This window comes from Bufo gargarizans, chromosome 4 (genome assembly GCF_014858855.1).
Source record: "Bufo gargarizans isolate SCDJY-AF-19 chromosome 4, ASM1485885v1, whole genome shotgun sequence".
NCBI classification, from domain to species: domain Eukaryota; kingdom Metazoa; phylum Chordata; class Amphibia; order Anura; family Bufonidae; genus Bufo; species Bufo gargarizans.
Window position 1 is genome coordinate 58,818,687 of NC_058083.1, and position 19,427 is coordinate 58,838,113.

The following is a 19,427-nucleotide window of genomic DNA, read 5'->3' on the forward strand; positions in this document are numbered from 1 at the left end:
TAGCGGTGTATCTGGTGGTGGATGTAGCGGTGTATCTGGTGGTGGATGTAGCGGTGTATCTGGTGTTGTATCTGGTGGTGGATGTAGCGGTGTATCTGGTGTTGTATCTGGTGGTGGATGTAGCGGTGTATCTGGTGGTGGATGTAGCGGTGTATCTGGTGGTGGATGTAGCGGTGTATCTGGTGGTGGATGTAGTGGTGTATCTGGTGGTGGATGTAGCGGTGTATCTGGTGGTGGATGTAGTGGTGTATCTGGTGGTGGATATAGTGGTGGATGTAGCGGTGTATCTGGTGGTGGATGTAGCGGTGTATCTGGTGGTGGATGTAGCGGTGGATCTGGTGGTGGATGTAGCGGTGTATCTGGTGGTGGATATAGTGGTGGATGTAGCGGTGTATCTGGTGGTGGATGTAGCGGTGTATCTGGTGGTGGATGTAGCGGTGGATCTGGTGGTGGATGTAGCGGTGGATCTGGTGGTGGATGTAGCGGTGGATCTGGTGGTAGATGTAGCGGTGGATCTGGTGGTGGATGTAGCGGTGGATCTGGTGGTGGATGTAGCGGTGGATCTGGTGGTGGATGTAGCGGTGTATCTGGTGGTGGATGTAGCGGTGGATCTGGTGGTGGATGTAGCGGTGGATCTGGTGGTGGATGTAGCGGTGGATCTGGTGGTGGATGTAGCGGTGGATCTGGTGGTGGATGTAGCGGTGTCTCTGGTGGTGGATGTAGCGGTGTCTCTGGTGGTGGATGTAGCGGTGTATCTGGTGGTGTATCCGGTGACGTAGCCTTGTAGTAATCTGGTGACCCCATGCCTCCATGTTGAGTCCCTGTATCTGCCGGCCTCCTGGGTGTCCGGTTTGTCCATACACATTTGGAGATGTCATTTTGTGGTTGTGAGAAAAAGGAATTTCTGATTGGAACGGCAATTGTGTGAAACACCGAATATATCATCTAGAAGGGAGGATAGACACTGACTAAGGAGACTTCCACATTAGCGGATCCGTCGTGGATCTGCGAAAAAAAACACTTCCGTTACCATAATACACCCGTCCGGTTGTATGTTGTCTTCTATAGCCACAACGGATCCGTTTTCTATTGTGTACGCAGACGTGAAAGTAGCCGAAGGCCCGGGATCCTTGTATTGTCTGATTATATGTTTATAGTTCTCTTTATGTAGATGTGATCTGTATTCCCAAATATTATTATTTTTATTGTTGTTGCTCCATTGGTAGGGGCATGACGGGGTTAATTCAGCTTGTGTTTTGCAAGGAATGACCAGAACTAACCCTTCATTATTATTCTTACAGATGATTGTGTGTGTGTATATATATATTTATCCACCACCGGCTCGTCCCTTATATTAAACTGAACACGGTCTGAATAATGAACGACTTATAATATTCATGTAAATAATATAATCGCACATATAGATAATACAAATCAAATGTGTAATTAGAACGACCCTATTCACTAATATTCTACGCACAGTCTGATGAAGGCACGTATGATGCCGAAACGCGTCACTGGTATGTGACAATAAGTCCCGCATCATAAGCGACCATTGTGAGCGCCGCTCCGTTCTTCATACTAATATTCCACGACGTCACTAGTCAAAATAACGGCAAAAACTAAGAAACTGCCGTAAAAGTTTTCTTTATTAATATCTATTCGCCACATAGAAAGAAATGAATGTAACTTTTAAATACTCTAAACCAATAAAAATTTACTGTTGAGAAAAAAATATATAATGGACTCCAGGGTGATGGCTGCAACCGACACTGATACATTGTAACAAATCTGCAGCTGTGAGAACCATCTGAATGCAAAAAAAGGTGCTCCCATTCCCTGACAGGAAGCAGAGAAGTGAGTTACAAAGTGTATTAGTATATACTGTACATATAGATGTATATAGGTGTCTGGAGTATACGGCAGTCATCAGAGGGGGCAGGGAGTATATACTGTACATATAGATGTATATACCGTGCCTTGCTAAAGTATTCACCCCCTTGACTTTTTTCGTATTTGTTGCCTCACTCCCTGAAATTACCATGGACTGTTTGAGGATTTGCATCATGTAATGTACAGAACATGCCGACAACTCTGAAGATTGTTGTTTGCTTCACAATAAAAAAAAAAAAACAATAGGGCTAAATACCCCCCAAAAAAAGTCAATGTGCAGAACTATTCACCCCCCTACAGTCAGTACTCTGTAGAGCCACCTTCTGCGGCAATCACAGCTCCAAGTCGCTTTGGATAAGTCTCTGAGCAGTTGCCACATCTCACCAGTGGGACTTTTGCCCATTCCTCCTTGCAGAACTCTGCAGCTCCTCCAGGGTCACCTCAGGTCTCTGTGCTGCCTCTCTGATTAATGCCCTCCTTGCCCTGTTTTGGTGGGCGGCCGTCTCTTGGCAGGTTTGCTGTTGTGCCATGTTCTTTCCATTTGGTTATGATAGATTTGATGGTGCTCCTGGGGATCATCAAAGATTTGGGTATTTTTTTTTATAACCTAACCCTGACTTGTACTTCTCAACACCATTGTCCCTTACTTGTTTGGAGAGTTCCCTGGTCTTCATGGCAGTGTTTGGTTAGTGATGTCTCTTGCTTAGGTGTTGCATCCTCTGGTGTGTATATGTAATGACAGATCATGTGACACTTGGATTGCACACAAGTGACATCATGTGACTTCTGAAGGTAATTGGTTGCACCAGAGCTTTTTATGGGCTTCCTAACAAAGGGGGTGAATACATACGCACGGGGCAATTTTCTGTTTTCTATTTCTAAACAATAGTTTTATATATTTTTCTCATTTCACTTCACCGACTTAGACGATTGTGTTCTGATCCATCACATACAGTTCAGATTAACAAAACTTTGAACTTAAGGCTGTAATGTAACAAAATATAAAAAAAGTCAAGGGGGGGTGAATACTTTTGCAAGGCACTGTAGGCACCTGATGGTCTGGAGTCAGCATTGTGCCGGATTACCAGGATGTAACTGTATTAGATTTCTGCGATGAGTCACTTCCCCACACTGCCAGCAGAGGGCAGCAGATCACAGAGCAGGCGCTGTCATCCTCCTGTACCTGAGATCATGAGGTTCTGCAGCAGCTGAGGTGTGTATCCTGTGATACTATGAATGCTATTGCACTGTTCATGCTGCAGCTGCTGCAGAACCTCTTTTTACACTTTAATCACTTGTCACAGTAGAAGGAACCTCTGTGAACGTACTCTTCTTGTGCAGCATTTGCGCGGTGCCGCTGATCTGTATAATGACCCGGCTCGAACCTCTGTAAATTATAACTATATAATCATCACATCCAGACAGAAATCCAAAACGTCCCACCGAGGTCTATTACACTCCAGATAATGCAGAGCTCAGTGTGTGGCAGCGGGTACCCTGGCAGCACGTCACTCTGATGAGGGTTATGGGCCGTTGGTGTGGATGATTTTGTCTTCATCTGTATGGAACAACTGTGATCTGATTCTGTAGAGTGACAACCGCTATAGCAGCTCCCATAGTTGTCAGCCAGCTGCTCTGATGAATTATTATTTACCAACAGGGGGCGCTCACTGCACACTGCTTTATTAGGCCCCTTTCACACTTGCGTTCTTTTCTTCCGGCACTGAGTTCCGTCGTCGGGGCTCTATACCGGAAGAATCCTGATCAGGATTATCCCCATGCATTCTGAATGGAGAGAAATCCGTTCAGGATGCATCAAGATGTCTTCAGTTCCGGCCCGGAGAAAATACCGCAGCATGCTGCGCTTTTTGCTCCGGCCAATAATCCTGAAGACCTGCAGCAAGGCCGGATCCGGAATCAATGCCCATTGAAAGGCATTGATCCGGATCTGGCCTTAAGCTAAACGTCGTTTCGGCGCATTGCAGGATCCGACGTTTAGCTTTTTCTGAATGGTTACCATGGCTGCCGGGACGCTAAAGTCCTGGCAGCCATGGTAAAGTGTAGTGGGGAGCGGGGGAGCAGTATACTTGCCATCCGTGCGGCTCCTGGGGCGCTCCAGAGTGACGTCAGGGCGCCCCACGCGCATGGATGACGTGATCGCATGGACACCTCATCCATGCGCATGGGGCGCTCTGACGTCATTCTGGAGCGCCCCGGGAGCCGCATGGACGGTAAGTATACTGCTCCCCCACTCCCCGCTCCTACTATGGCAACCAGGACTTTAATAGTGTCCTGGCTGCCATAGTAACACTAAACGCATTTTGAAGACTGATCCGTCTTCAAATGCTTTCAGTACACTTGCGTTTTTCCGGATCCGGCGTGTAATTCCGGCAAATGGAGTACACGCCGCATCCGGACAACGCAAGTGTGAAAGAGCCCTTATGGAGTTCAAAGGGAGTTGTATAATCTATATTTGGTGTGCTCCCTCTAGTGGTGGATATATATCTGTATATACTGTGCTCCCCCTAGTGGTGGCTGTATTATCTGTATATACTGTGCTCCCCCTAGTGGTGGCTGTATTATCTGTATATAGTGAGCTCCCTCTAGTGGTGGCTGTATATATCTGTATGTAGTGATCTCCTGAGCTCCCTCTAGTGGTGGCTGTATATATCTGTATGTAGTAATCTCCTGAGCTCCCTCTAGTGGTGGCTGTATATATCTGTATGTAGTGATCTCCTGAGCTCCCTCTAGTGGTGGCTGTATATGTCTGTATGTAGTAATCTCCTGAGCTCCCTCTAGTGGTGGCTGTATATATCTGTATGCAGTAATCTCCTGGGCTCCCTCTAGTGGTGGCTGTATATGTCTGTATGTAGTAATCTCCTGAGCTCCCTCTAGTGGTGGCTGTATATATCTGTATGTAGTGATCTCCTGAGCTCCCTCTAGTGGTGGCTGTATATGTCTGTATGCAGTAATCTCCTGAGCTCCCTCTAGTGGTGGCTGTATATGTCTGTATGCAGTAATCTCCTGAGCTCCCTCTAGTGGTGGCATTATATGTCTGTATGCAGTAATCTCCTGAGCTCCCTCTAGTGGTGGCTGTATATATCTGTATGTAGTAATCTCCTGAGCTCCCTCTATGTCACGGCTGAGGATGGGGGAAACCCTCAGCCGTGTGATGCCAGATGATGTTGTGGCTGCTCGGCCAGGAGAACAGGATAGGGAGCAGGTCACCTCCTCAAAGCATCCCTAACCTGACCCTAACTCCTACCTGCATGGGCCGACCTTAAAGGTAGGAGGACCCATGCGCAGGAACCTCGGAGCCCTGACTTACCCTCCGCAGATCCCTGAGCTAGGAGCTGGGTAAGACGACCCACTCCTCCAAAGTACGGAGGAGCAGGAGTCTCCATGGCCAAGCTGCTGGGACAAGGAGAACACAAACAGCTTTACGGGAATGGCAGGCGAACAAGAAGTTCCACCAACCTGCCACAGCCTTGCTGACTGGATCCCTGAGCTAACAGGAATCCAGAACCGTAAGCTGCACCAAAACACATAGGAAGGTCCCAACAGAATATAACATACAACATCAACACACAGCAAGACATAAACATAAAGCGACATTCTCTTTAAATCTTTATGACCACAGGGGTGGCTCTCACTGGCAGGTAATATGCACAGGAGGCTGCTCCAGCCAAGCATGACTGAAGCAACCTACTGAGCCATGCCAAACACCAAGGCTAGATAGGCCAAGAAGCCAAACCCCACAGTCGGACACACCCAGTGACATCACACACACACTGGGAAGGGAGTTAACCCTTCCAGCACCACAGAAGGGAAACTCGCATAAAGGGGAAGTGTCCAACAGTAGCAACACACTGTGGTTGTTGCCGCTGGCAACGACATGGGTGGCAACCGTGTCCTGGGAGATAGCCCGGAGGCCGGGACACTGCCACCACATGTACAGACAGCCAGACGTTGCCACGGGCAACCACAGTGCAGGAAGAGTGTCAGTGCACACCACACATACTACACAGAGTGCACACAGACATACAACACAGTGAACACAATACACACACCTAACATAGAGGTTGCTAGGTGCAACCGCATGCACAGCAGGAAAGCTGCCACATACATACGTTGTCAGCGGCAACCACAGGTGAGGCAAATACCACTGCCCTCACCTGTGATTGACAACAAAACCAAACCGCTGACAATCGCATGCGGTTGAAGAGTCACGGTCATAGCCATGGCCGTGACACTCTAGTGGTGGCTGTATATATCTGTATGTAGTAATCTCCTGAGCTCCCTCTAGTAGTGGCTGTATATATCTGTATGTAGTAATCTCCTGAGCTCCCTCTAGTGGTGGCATTATATGTCTGTATGCAGTAATCTCCTGAGCTCCCTCTAGTAGTGGCTGTATATATCTGTATGTAGTAATCTCCTGAGTTCCCTCTAGTGGTGGCTGTATATATCTGTATGTAGTAATCTCCTGAGCTCCCCCTAGTGGTGGCTGTATATATCTGTATGTAGTAATCTCCTGAGCTCCCTCTAGTAGTGGCTGTATATACCTGTATGTAGTAATCTCCTAAACTCCCTCTAGTGGTGGCTGTATATATCTGTATGCAGTAATCTCCTGAGCTCCCCCTAGTGGTGGCTGTATATATCTGTATGTAGTGCGCTCCCTCTAGTGGTGGCTGTATATATCTTTATGTAGTAATCTCCTGAGCTCCCTCTAGTGGTGGCTGTATATATCTGTATGCAGTAATCTCCTGAGCTCCCTCTAGTAGTGGCTGTATATGTCTGTATGCAGTAATCTCCTGAGCTCCCCCTAGTGGTGGCTGTATAAATATGTATGTAGTGAGCTCCCTCTAGTGGTGGCTGTATGATCTGTATGTAGTGAGCTCCCTCTAGTGGTGGCTGTATAATCTGTATGTAGTGAGCTCCCCCTAGTGGTGGCTGCATAATCTGTATGTAGTGAGCTCCCTCTAGTGGTGGCTGTATATATCTATATGTAGTGAGCTCCCTCTAGTGGTGGATGTATATATCTGTATGTAGTGAGCTCCCTCTAGTGGTGGATGTATATATCTGTATGTAGTCAGCTCCCTCTAGTGGTGGATGTATAATCTGTATGTAGTGAGCTCCCTCTAGTGGTGGATGTATAATCTGTATGTAGTGAGCTCCCTCTAGTGGTGGATGTATATATCTGTATGTAGTCAGCTCCCTCTAGTGGTGGATGTATAATCTGTATGTAGTGAGCTCCCTCTAGTGGTGGATGTATATATCTGTATGTAGAGAGCTCCCTCTATTGGTGGCTGTATAATCTGTATGTAGTGAGCTCCCTCTAGTGGTGGATGTATAATCTGTATGTAGTCAGCTCCCTCTAGTGGTGGATGTATAATCTGTATGTAGTGAGCTCCCTCTAGTGGTGGATGTATATATCTGTATGTAGAGAGCTCCCTCTATTGGTGGCTGTATAATCTGTATGTAGTGAGCTCCCTCTAGTGGTGGATGTATATCTCTGTGTGTAGAGAGCTCCCCCTAGTGGTGTCTGCAGGCAGGCTTTTATCAGTCACCTCTATGGCTGTGCAGAGGGTTTGTTGCTGTGTATCAGACAGCCAGAGCTCCAGCTTGTACAGAGATATAGTATGAAGTGACTGGCCAGGGCTGTGGACCTAATCTTGGCCTTTTGTTGGGAAGTGGGGGGGCGCCTCAGGTTGTGTACCCCAGTACTGGCTGCTGGTTCCTCCCCGCAGGACGCCGTGTTCTTAGATTATACCGCCTCTCTGTATCACCGCTTTCGTTATATACGGATGCGTCATGGGACTATTGTGTGGAGAGCGGCTCCGGGGTCAGGGACACTTATAGCGAGGAGCGAGTGCTGCCGCTGAATGTGCCGCATTGTCTCCTCATACACTAAGCTGCTGCTACACGCTGAAGCCATGGTTAACCCTGCGTGGTGCAGCCATGGATTATTGCAGCACCTCACCCCAAAGTCTCCCGTTCTATCTTCTTTACCCTCTGTGGTCGCCCATCCTGCCCCTCTCCAGAGTTGCTGCCCTCCATTGTTACCTGTCATGGACCCCATGGCATTATTTGGATTCATACTTTTCATTTTGTTTCACCACAATGGCTGGTAGTGGGTGGCAGCAGATGGTGGTAGTAGTGGCAGCAGATGGTGGTGATAGTGGTAGTAGTAGTGGCAATAGATAGTGGTGGTGGTGGTAGTAGTAGTGGCAATAGATAGTGGTGGTAGTAGTGGCAATAGATAGTGGTGGTAGTAGTGGCAATAGATAGTGGTGGTGGTAGTGGCAATAGATAGTGGTGGTGGTAGTGGCAATAGATAGTGGTGGTGGTAGTAGTGGCAATAGATAGTGGTGGTGGTAGTGGCAATAGATAGTGGTGGTGGTGGTAGTGGCAATAGATAGTGGTGGTGGTAGTAGTGGCAGCAAGTGGTGGTGGTGGTAGTAGTAGTGGCAATAGGTGGTGGTGGTAGTAGTAGTGGAAATAGATAGTGGTGGTGGTAGTGGCAATAGATAGTGGTGGTGGTAGTAGTGGCAATAGATAGTGGTGGTGGTAGTGGCAATAGATAGTGGTGGTGGTGGTAGTGGCAATAGATAGTGGTGGTGGTAGTAGTGGCAGCAAGTGGTGGTGGTGGTAGTAGTAGTGGAAATAGATAGTGGTGGTAGTAGCAGCAAGTAGTGTTGCAAGATGGTGGTGGTAGTAGTGGCAGCAGGTGGTGGTAGTATAAGCAGCAGCGATTAGTAGTGGCAGCAGGTGGGTGTAGTAGTTGCGACAGAAGGTGGGTGTAGTAGTGGCAGCAGGTGGGTGTAGTAGGAGCGGTGACAGCAGGTGTTGGTGGTAGTAGTGGCAGCAGGTGGGTGTAGTAGTGGCAGCAGCAGGTGGGTGTAGTAGTGGCAGCAGCAGGTGTTGGTGGTAGTAGTGGCAGCATCAGGTGGGTGTAGTAGTAGTGGCAGCAGGTGTTGGTGGTAGTAGTGACAGCATCAGGTGGGTGTAGTAGTAGTGGCAGCAGGTGTTGGTGGTAGTAGTGACAGCATCAGGTGGGTGTAGTAGTAGTGGCAGCAGGTGTTGGTGGTAGTAGTGACAGCATCAGGTGGGTGTAGTAGTAGTAGTGGCAGCAGGTGGTAGTTGACCTCCACATATGGAAGCTCCTGTCTGACATTTTCTCTGTGTTTTCTCTATTCCCAGAAGTCACCGGCGAAAAAGTTGAGTCACGCGATCAGTAAATCCCTTGGCTGCGTCCCCAGCAGAGAACCGCCGCAGCCGGTGTTCCCGGAGCACCCCGAGAAGCCGCTGGACCTCTCCCATATAGTGTGAGTACCGGATGATACCAGGGGACAGGGTCGCCCTGTACCGATATCTGCGTGTCATGTTCATCTAATCCTTCCTGGGTTATGAATAGCATGCCAGAACTGCAGTGTAGACTGACACAATGATGACAAGAGATCACTCACATTTTGATCTGAAAGTTGTAGAATTAAAAATGGATGAATCCCTCAATTTTCATTGTGATTCTTTCCCATAATTTCCAGCTGCTTCTAGTTGAAAAGCTGAACCTTCCCCACACGTGACCTACACATACGTGGCCGGAAACGGTTAACAGCCGCGAACTGCTACAGCGTAGAAACCTTACGTAATTACACTCACTGAGAACAAAAATACCGCCCCAGGATAGAAATGTAAATGATTACTGTATCATCTGATGAGACACTGCATCTTACCACAAGAGGGCGTACAAGTGCTTCTCCGGCTGCCCTATAAAAAGGCTTTCAGCAGCTACTTTTGGATAGTGTACCTCTTGTTGAAATGACTGCTCTGCCTGCCTCTATGATGCCGACATTTTGACCAGTTGACGGCTTGGAGAGAGGGCGCAACATTGGGCTGAGAGAAGCAGGATGGTCGTAAGTAGTGATATAAGAACACTGACAGCATCCTGCCGCCACATGTGGTCCTCTCATGGCAGGGCTTCCATTTCTCAGCAGGATAGCGCCTGCACAGCAAGAGATTCCCGGGAAGGTGTCCTCAGGATTGCACTTCCTCTGCTGCCCGGTCACCAGGATCTACAGGCCCAGCCGTAACATCTGTGGGCAAATGTGCTGCAGGACACCATACAGAACCTGTATGCCTCCATGTACTGATCCCGAGTTACATCCTGAGCTGCACTCATGCACAGAGCTGCACTCACTATTCTGCTGGTGGAGTCACTGTGTACATACATTACTTATCCTGTACTGATCCTGAGTTACATCCTGTATTATACTCCAGAGCTGCACTCACTATTCTGCTGGTGGAGTCACTGTGTACATACATTACATTACTTATCCTGTACTGATCCTGAGTTACATCCTGTATTATACTCCAGAGCTGCACTCACTATTCTGCTGGTGCAGTCACTGTGTACATATATTACTTACCCTGTACTGATCCTGAGTTACATCCTGTATTATACTCTGGAACTACAAGCAATGTAATGTATGTACACAGTGACTGCACCAGCAGAATAGTGAGTGCAGCTCTGGAGTATAATACAGGATATAACTCAGGATCAGTACAGGATAAGTAATGTATGTACACAGTGACTGCACCAGCAGAATAGTGAGTTCAGCTCTGGAGTATAATACAGGATGTAACTCAGGATCAGTACAGGATAAGTAATGTAATGTATGTACACAGTGACTGCACCAGCAGAATAGTGAGTGCAGCTCTGGAGTATAATACAGGATATAACTCAGGATCAGTACAGGATAAGTAATGTATGTACACAGTGACTCCACCAGCAGAATAGTGAGTGCAGCTCTGGAGTATAATACAGGATATAACGCAGGATCAGTACAGGATAAGTAATGTATGTACACAGTGACTGCACCAGCAGAATAGTGAGTGCAGCTCTGGAGTATAATACAGGATGTAACTCAGGATCAGTACAGGATAAGTAATGTAATGTATGTACACAGTGACTGCACCAGCAGAATTGTGAGTGCAGCTCTGGAGTATAATACAGGATAATTTCTGTACTTCAGATCAGTGCCCATGTAATGCAGGATGGGGTGGGGGGCACAGTGCCGGTGGGGGCTCTGTTGGGTCTCTGCTCCCTGTGATCCCGTTGCTCCCCCTGGTGCGGAGGTCTCTGCAGCCCCTTTCTGCATGTTTGGCAATAAATGAGTGGGATGACTGTCCGGCGGGGGCAGGTATACTGCACTGGGGGATCTGTGATGAGCGCAGCTCCCATTCTCCACCTGTTTTATGATTAGTGTCATTGCTCATTATGTGTAATTAGCACAGAACATCTGCGGCTCGTCTCCTAACGAGCGTCTACCACGTCTCATAATGAGGATGGTTATTGCTTCTCCTCGTAATATGGGTCCGGGCCGTTTCTCCAGACATGGCCGTTCCCATTCAGGATGACTGCTCGCTGCCCCATGACTACATCTGTAGGGTCAGGAGAGGAGCGCACATACGGCATAACTGGCACCTGATGGACCAGAGGCATCAAAGTAGCATCTTAATAATTACTTCATCAGCAGAAAACGTGAGACCTGGTCACTGGGGTTATGTGGCAGAGCTGCCTAAAGATGGGGGCTGTGATGGGCATAGGAGGGGGGGCTGTAATGGGTATAGGAGGGGGACTGTAATGGGTATAGAAGGGGGTCCTGTAATGGGTATAGGAGGGGGGGCCTGTAATGGGCATAGGACGGGGGGCTGTAATGGGCATAGGACGGGGGGCTGTAATGGGTATAGGAGGGGGGGCTGTAATGGGTATAGGAGGGGGGGGGGGCCTGTAATGGGTTCAGGACGGGGGGCCTGTAATGGGCATAGGAGGGGGCTGTAATGGGCATAGGATGGGGGGCTGTAATGGGTATAGGAGGGGGGGGCTGTAATGGGTATAGGAGGGGGGGGCTGTAATGGGTATAGAAGGGGGTCCTGTAATGGGTATAGGAGGGGGCCTGTAATGGGTATAGGAGGGGGGCCTGTAATGGGTATAGGAGGGGGGCCTGTAATGGGTATAGGAGGGGGGCCTGTAATGGGTATAGGAGGGGGGCCTGTAATGGGTATAGGAGGGGGGGCCTGTAATGGGTATAGGAGGGGGGGCCTGTAATGGGTATAGGAGGGGGGCCTGTAATGGGTATAGGAGGGGGGCCTGTAATGGGTATAGGAGGGGGGGCCTGTAATGGGTATAGGAAGGGGGCCTGTAATGGGTATAGGAGGGGGTCCTGTGATGGGTATAGGAGGGGGTCCTGTGATGGGTATAGGAGGGGGGGCCTGTAATGGGTTCAGGACGGGGGGCCTGTAATGGGCATAGGAGGGGGCTGTAATGGGCATAGGAGGGGGGCCTGTAATGGGTATAGGAGGGGGGCCTGTAATGGGTATAGGAGGGGGGCCTGTAATGGGTATAGGAGGGGGGCCTGTAATGGGTATAGGAGGGGGGGCCTGTAATGGGTATAGGAGGGGGGGCCTGTAATGGGTATAGGAGGGGGGCCTGTAATGGGTATAGGAGGGGGGGCTGTAATGGGTATAGGAGGGGGGCCTGTAATGGGTATAGGAGGGGGGCCTGTAATGGGTATAGGAGGGGGGCCTGTGATGGGTATAGGAGGGGGGCCTGTGATGTGTATAGGAGGGGGGCCTGTGATGGGTATAGGAGGGGGGCCTGTGATGGGTATAGGAGGGGGGCCTGTGATGGGTATAGGAGGGGGGCCTGTGATGGGTATAGGAGGGGGGCCTGTGATGGGTATAGGAGGGGGGCCTGTGATGGGTATAGGAGGGGGGCCTGTGATGGGTATAGGAGGGGGGCCTGTGATGGGTATAGGAGGGGGGCCTGTGATGGGTATAGGAGGGGGGCCTGTGATGGGTATAGGAGGGGGGCCTGTGATGGGTATAGGAGGGGGGCCTGTGATGGGTATAGGAGGGGGGCCTGTGATGGGTATAGGAGGGGGGCCTGTGATGGGTATAGGAGGGGGGCCTGTGATGGGTATAGGAGGGGGGCCTGTGATGGGTATAGGAGGGGGGCCTGTAATGGGTATAGGAGGGGGGCCTGTGATGGGTATAGGAGGGGGGCCTGTGATGGGTATAGGAGGGGGTCCTGTGATGGGTATAGGAGGGGGCTGTAATGGGCGCAGGAGGGGACCTGTAAGGGGTATAGGAGGGGGTCCTGTAATGGGTATAGGAGGGGGTCCTGTAATGGGTATAGGAGGGGGTCCTGTAATGGAAATAGGAGGGGGGATATGATGGGGGCTGTGATGGGTAAAGGAGGGGGGGCTGTGATGGGTATAGGAGGGGGGCCTGTAATGGGACTACGATGAACTTAGAAATGAGACTGTAGTTGTCATAGGCAGTGTCCATGGGCACAATGATATGTCTATGATGGGCAGAGGAAAGCCCTTGTAATGAGATTAGGAGAGGAAGTTCTGGTCAGGCGCAAAATCACTGGTAGAGCAGGTTATAAGAGATCAAATCTTCTTTATTTCTATGACCTGCTCTCCCAGTGATTTTGCGCCTGACCAGAACTTCCTCTCCTACTAGTATCCTTTGGGGAATTGGGAATCTGATCCCAAAGAAACTCTTTCTGCGGCTGCATTCCTGGAAAAAAAGGGTCTATTATTTTACAAGTCTACAATAGATTTGTGCCCATCTCTAGCACAACCCTACTTGTAATGAGATTAGGAATGGGACTGTGATGGGGTCTCACTGCGCCCCTGAAGAGCCAGACCAAGATTTATTTGTTTCTAGTCCACTAAAGACCCATTTACTGGGGGGTAAGATGTCCTCTGCTCCTAACAAGGTCTTCTGTGTAGGGTCTTGGCTCATCATTGTTCTCATCATTTTGTCGCCCTCTCATGCCAATACATTTTCAGAAATTTTGGACATCAGAACCCAACTGATTGTTGGATAGACCCACATGCTCCACATCTGTTCCTAAGCCAAACAAATGGAATGAGGACAGTGGCGATGCCACCATCCCTGACTCTTACTGTGGTCTGAGAGCCCACTCATGGTGCATCTCCAGGTGGTTTAGACATTCTGGTAGAGATGGTTTAATCTCCAGCTTGCATTGAGGTTTGGAAAGGTCAAGGACTTCTCTTGGAACCAGGATCCAGTTAGATGATGATGAAGAAGCTTGATGGGTCTTGTCACGTTGACAGCTTAGCAGTCCTTGGGCGGGATAATGATGGTGACATGAAGCAAGATTGGTGAGACACCTACATGATGCAGAAGATTTGAGTCATCATGGGAATGATGGGACATAAGATTATTTATCCATCTGCCTTCTATCTATGGACCTTGGATAATTCGTCACTCGGCAAGGATATGCCACCACCAGTGTAAGATAGCTGCTCAGCTATTTTCTGAACTCCCACAGCAGTGAATGGAGAGCTTGCCGCACATGCGTGCAGTCCTCTCCCTCACTTTGGGGGCCCCGTTCTGGACATAGGAGCAGATCACAGAGGTGGGACATGCACCTATCTGACATTGATGGCACATCGCTAGGATATGCCACCAATGTCTGAGATAACATGGCAGAAAGAAGCTGGGTAGCGCTGATAACTGCGCCCTGTGCTGAGCATGAATGCATTGATGGAGTGACTGCCGTATCCACAGCCACGTAAGAACATGTGCTCCAGCGTCTCGCCTGTATACTGGGGCGTTGCTCTGGGCAGTGTCTCTCCATCCCCACATCTGCTCTTAGTAAATCGCCCTTGTGCATACAGTACGGCCGTCCTTGTGCCGTGCGTTCTTTATTTGGACCCTCAGGAGGAGGGGGGTTTGTTGTCTTTTGAGCTATCCATAGGTGCGGGAGAGGAGTACATTGTGCCGCACTGCCTCCGAGCGCTGAGCCTCACCCCTAGAACCACCTACATCAGAGTACAGGGCATGATGTGGATGAATGGGTTTACGACGTCTCCTGTGCTGGTACCAGCGCGCACATGGCTGTAATTGGTCCACGCCCTGCGGGTCAGTGACCAACGGCAAAGATAAGGCCATTCCTGCACACGGCGTTCACACCTCGGCAGGAAACGTACTCTGGTTTACTAAATGGTGGCAGAAACGGAAAGGGAGTAACATGGCCAGATGTAATTTGGCTGCTACTTTGGGCATTGGGATCGTGCTGGCACTTACTGCTGTGAAGGGGGGGGGGGGCACAGTAACGTTCCCTGTCCCCGCCATCACACAGGGACACTTACACCCCTGGCCTTTAAGTGTCTGTAAAATATTACCTGAGCGGGTAGACTTTGACCTGAGGCGTCTGTACGAATGTGGAGGAGAAGGTAAGAGAGGGCGACATCTCCAGATGGGGAAGAGACGGCACGGACAGGTCTCACATGACTGTGTGCAGTGTGTACAGGGTTAACTTAAAGGAAGGTGTGGGACCGAAATTATGTAATTATGCGTGCAGGATTATGGGTGTCCTGGTATAATGCGTGCAGAATGATGGGTGTCCTGGTATAGTGCGTGCAGAATGATGGGTGTCCTGGTTTAGTGCGTGCAGAATGATGGGTGTCCTGGTATAGTGCGTGCAGAATGATGGGTGTCCTGGTATAGTGCGTGCAGAATGATGGGTGTCCTGGTATAGTGCGTGCAGAATGATGGGTGTCCTGGTATAGTGCGTGCAGAATGATGGGTGTCCTGGTTTAATGTGTGCAGAATGATGGGTGTCCTGTTTTAACGTGTGCTGGATGGTGGGTGTCCTGGTATAGTGCGTGCAGAATGATGGGTGTCCTGGTATAGTGCGTGCAGAATGATGGGTGTCCTGTTTTAACGTGTGCAGGATGGTGGGTGTCCTGGTAGAACGCGTGCAGAATGATGGGTGTCCTGGTATAGTGCGTGCAGAATGATGGATGTCCTGGTATAGTGCGTGCAGAATGATGGGTGTCCTGGTATAGTGCGTGCAGAATGATGGGTGTCCTGGTATAGTGCGTGCAGAATGATGGGTGTCCTGGTATAGTGCGTGCAGAATGATGGGTGTCCTGGTATAGTGCGTGCAGAATGATGGGTGTCCTGGTATAGTGCGTGCAGAATGATGGGTGTCCTGGTATAGTGCGTGCAGAATGATGGGTGTCCTGGTATAGTGCGTGCAGAATGATGGGTGTCCTGGTATAGTGCGTGCAGAATGATGGGTGTCCTGGTATAGTGCGTGCAGAATGATGGGTGTCCTGGTATAGTGCGTGCAGAATGATGGGTGTCCTGGTATAGTGCGTGCAGAATGATGGGTGTCCTGGTTTAATGTGTGCAGAATGATGGGTGTCCTGTTTTAACGTGTGCTGGATGGTGGGTGTCCTTGTATAATATGTGCAGGATGGTAGGTGTCACCGTATAATGGATGGATGATGAGGGTTATATATAATGTCCTGGTGCTGTAGGTGCGCAGGAGGCAGGATTAACCAGTGCTGGCCTGTAGAGAGCAGGGCCCGGCCAGGGTAGTAGCAGCTGACACTCCTTGCAGTTGTGACTATAGACAGCAGACACATTACACTGTAACAAAGTCCCAGCTGTGAATTTCAGGGAGCTGGTTTACTGTTCAGGATTCAGACTTTTTTGTGTATGCAGCGCTGACTGATTGAGCCCCACGTTCTGGGCACAGCCGACCTCATGGCTGGCATCAGCGTCTAATGAGATGCCCTCATCTCCAGCAGTGAGCAGCTGCTCCCATTCACATGTGGAGCCCTCTTAGTCAGAGCAGGGTACGCCGTGCTCCTAGCAGGCTGCGGGGACGGGCCAGGTATGTGCCCGGGGCAGGTACGCACCGTGGAGCTTCCTGGTGCCCCTGTTTTACCTGTCGTGTCATTTATCTTCTATATTGTTTTGTAAATTTTTGTTGTATTTTTTGGTGTCTCTGTTGCACCTCGGCCTCCATTGTAATGCGCAGTGCGCCTGTGGTACCTCCTCCCCCTGCGCCGTCTCGGTGCGCACACAGCTCTGCGTTGCGGCTGGTACAATGCCTGTGCCTGGCTCCTAATCTGATTGAGACTCTTATTAGGATAATGCGATGCCGTGAGCGTACCCGCCATGTTCTGCTGCCCGCGCTGCGATATTACCACAGAGCTGAGGCCTCGTCTGCTGGTCCCAGAGGAGCTCCGGGCGGAGACGTCATCCGGGCCGAGCCGCCCTGGCTTGTACTGTTTGTCTGAGATATCACCTGTATTGTATAGACTGGCACGGGGCAGGCATGGCAGAGGAGGGTGCCAGCTTCTCCACCTTCTCCATTTATATTGTATTGGACCAGAGGGGACGGGCCGCCACATCCACAAGGAAAGGGCCACTGAGCGGGCATAGACTGGGCACCACTGATACTGCTCTGTATGTAGATGGGTACACATATTTAGGACATGGCTCTGGATGTGGATGGGCACGGCTCTGGATGTGGATGGGCACGGCTCTGGATGTGGATGGGCACGGCTGCCAGCCTATCAGTGTTGTACATTTTCTCTCCTCCTTGTGGCCGCTCCTGTTCTCCCCTCCGGAACGATCCCCGCGGTCACATGACCGGTGGTTTCCTTAGAGACGCCGCACATTGTAGGGGATGCAGAGCGAGCGAGCGGCGTCTCCTCACAGCTGCCAGGTCTGTGCCTCCCCGGGATGAGAACTTTGTGTGCGGCGCGGATGTGATCTCTGCCTGGTGTATGATTGGTGAGCGTGCCTGCAGCGAGGCACTGTGCCTCATTGTATGCCCCCTGTCATTAACCCGGTGTGTGCCTCATTGTGTGCCCCCGCCGTTAACCCTGTGTGTGCCTGCAGCACAGTGTCTGACTAGATTAACCCTGTATGTTCCAGGACTCTGTGATGTGCTATGTACTGTCTTATTGTGCCGCATGGAGGGTGTGCTTCATACACCAGATCCCACCACTACCCCCCATCTGCTCACACACGTGCCAGGGCGAGGTCTGCCTCCTCTCACATCCTCTTCATTGAGTCGTTATCTAGTAATGTGCTCCTATGTCATGGAATATGAGGCTCGTCCTGCTCATCGACATATGGCGCCCTAAATATAAATTCCTCCTATGATTCATTTTGGTAGACTTGCTCCTTGTAAGCACTTCTGGGGTTTAGTTTTGTTTTGGTATTGGCTCTCGCTTTGCCGGTTTGGGTCTAAGCTCTTGGTTGGCCGGTTCGGGTCTTGGATCCCGGTTGGCCGGTTCGGGTCTTGGATCCCGGTTGGCCGGTTCGGGTCTTGGATCCCGGTTGGCCGGTTCGGGTCTTGGATCCCGGTTGGCCGGTTCGGGTCTTGGATCCCGGTTGGCTGCTTTTTCCTCAGATTCATCTTCACAAGAGTTCCTCATGGTTGTTTTGAAAGATCTGATTTAGTTCCCAGGTCTTGTCTGGTTCTTATGGGTCCTTGTTCGTGGTCCAAAGAAAACACATTTTGTTGAACGGCTGAAGATTTGACTGGGAAAATTTCGGAGCGCGATGCAGCGTCGTGTCTATTGACCTCAGGATAATGGGGATCAGTGGGGTCGTTAGATCTGCAGTTGGATTGGAATTTACAGCCATAATAGAGACAAAAATACACCCAAGTTCCACTAGAGAGTCGGTGCTCATGGACATCAGGAATTATGGGGCTCATCCATTCTGTCAATGTTTGCGCCGTTTCCTCCTCAAATTTGCGCACTTTTGTGATTTGGTTATATATGGTTGTGGCTTTTTGATGGAATATGGCGCGAATGCTAGACCGTAAATATATTCCCCGCTTTAGGGGCGTACATAGAAATCACTGGGTCCCATAGCAAGAATCCAAATTCAGCCCCAATGTCCCATCCATGAACTGTGCCTGCTGCTGCGTGTTATACAATGTGCCATCCATAGCCCCTCCCACTCCCCCTTCCTGGCCCCTCCCCTTCCTCCATGAACTGTGCCTGCTGCTGTGTGCCATCAGGGCTGGACTGGGATTACAAAGCAGCCACACATGATACTGCATAAATATAATGTTGTGCAATGCATGCTGCTGAGGGGAATTTTGCTTTACTTGTTCATGCCCCTATGTAAACAATCAACACAAGAAAGGACATAAAAGTGGAATACAAAAGAGCCTAATCACGTGTCGGGGACATACATTTCCCTCCCTAACAGCAGCACATACCATGATAAAGCTCAACCACCATGCAGCCCATAATTGCTCCGAGCAGCGTCTGATACCAGCGTGCATTGCCAAATTACCTCCCCAACTTCACCATATAAATACAACATTGCAGCACGAAATACCTTCCCTGACAACGCCAAATAAATATCCTCATGAAGTGCAAAATACCCAGCATTATTGTCCCCTGACAACCCTCCTCCCCACTGTCAGCAGCATTGTCCCCCTAAAGAGTTTCTGATTTTGTGAGGTACAACGTATAATAGATGCAGTGTGTACAGATATATAGTATATAGAGCAGTGTACTGACATGTGAGGTACGAGGTATAATAGATGCAGTGTGTACAGATATATAGTATATAGAGCAGTGTACTGACATGTGAGGTACGAGGTATAATAGATGCAGTGTGTACAGTATCAATGGAGAGCTTATCTTGCAGTTCTTCTCCATGCTGTT

The 19,427-nt window shown here is 49.8% G+C and overlaps 1 protein-coding gene across 11 annotated transcripts in view; it reads left to right on the forward strand.

Annotated features, from left to right (window-relative positions):
* DTNB (dystrobrevin beta) overlaps positions 1 to 19,427 on the forward strand; it is a 78,591-nt gene that overhangs the window by 28,013 nt on the left and 31,151 nt on the right. For 10 of the 11 annotated variants that reach the window (XM_044288878.1, XM_044288879.1, XM_044288876.1 and 7 more), the window contains exon 10: positions 9,094 to 9,218. In XM_044288878.1, coding sequence (XP_044144813.1) covers positions 9,094 to 9,218 — 125 coding nt within the window. The remainder of the gene's footprint in view (positions 1 to 9,093; positions 9,219 to 19,427) is intronic. The other variant, XM_044288880.1, reaches the window with a different exon arrangement.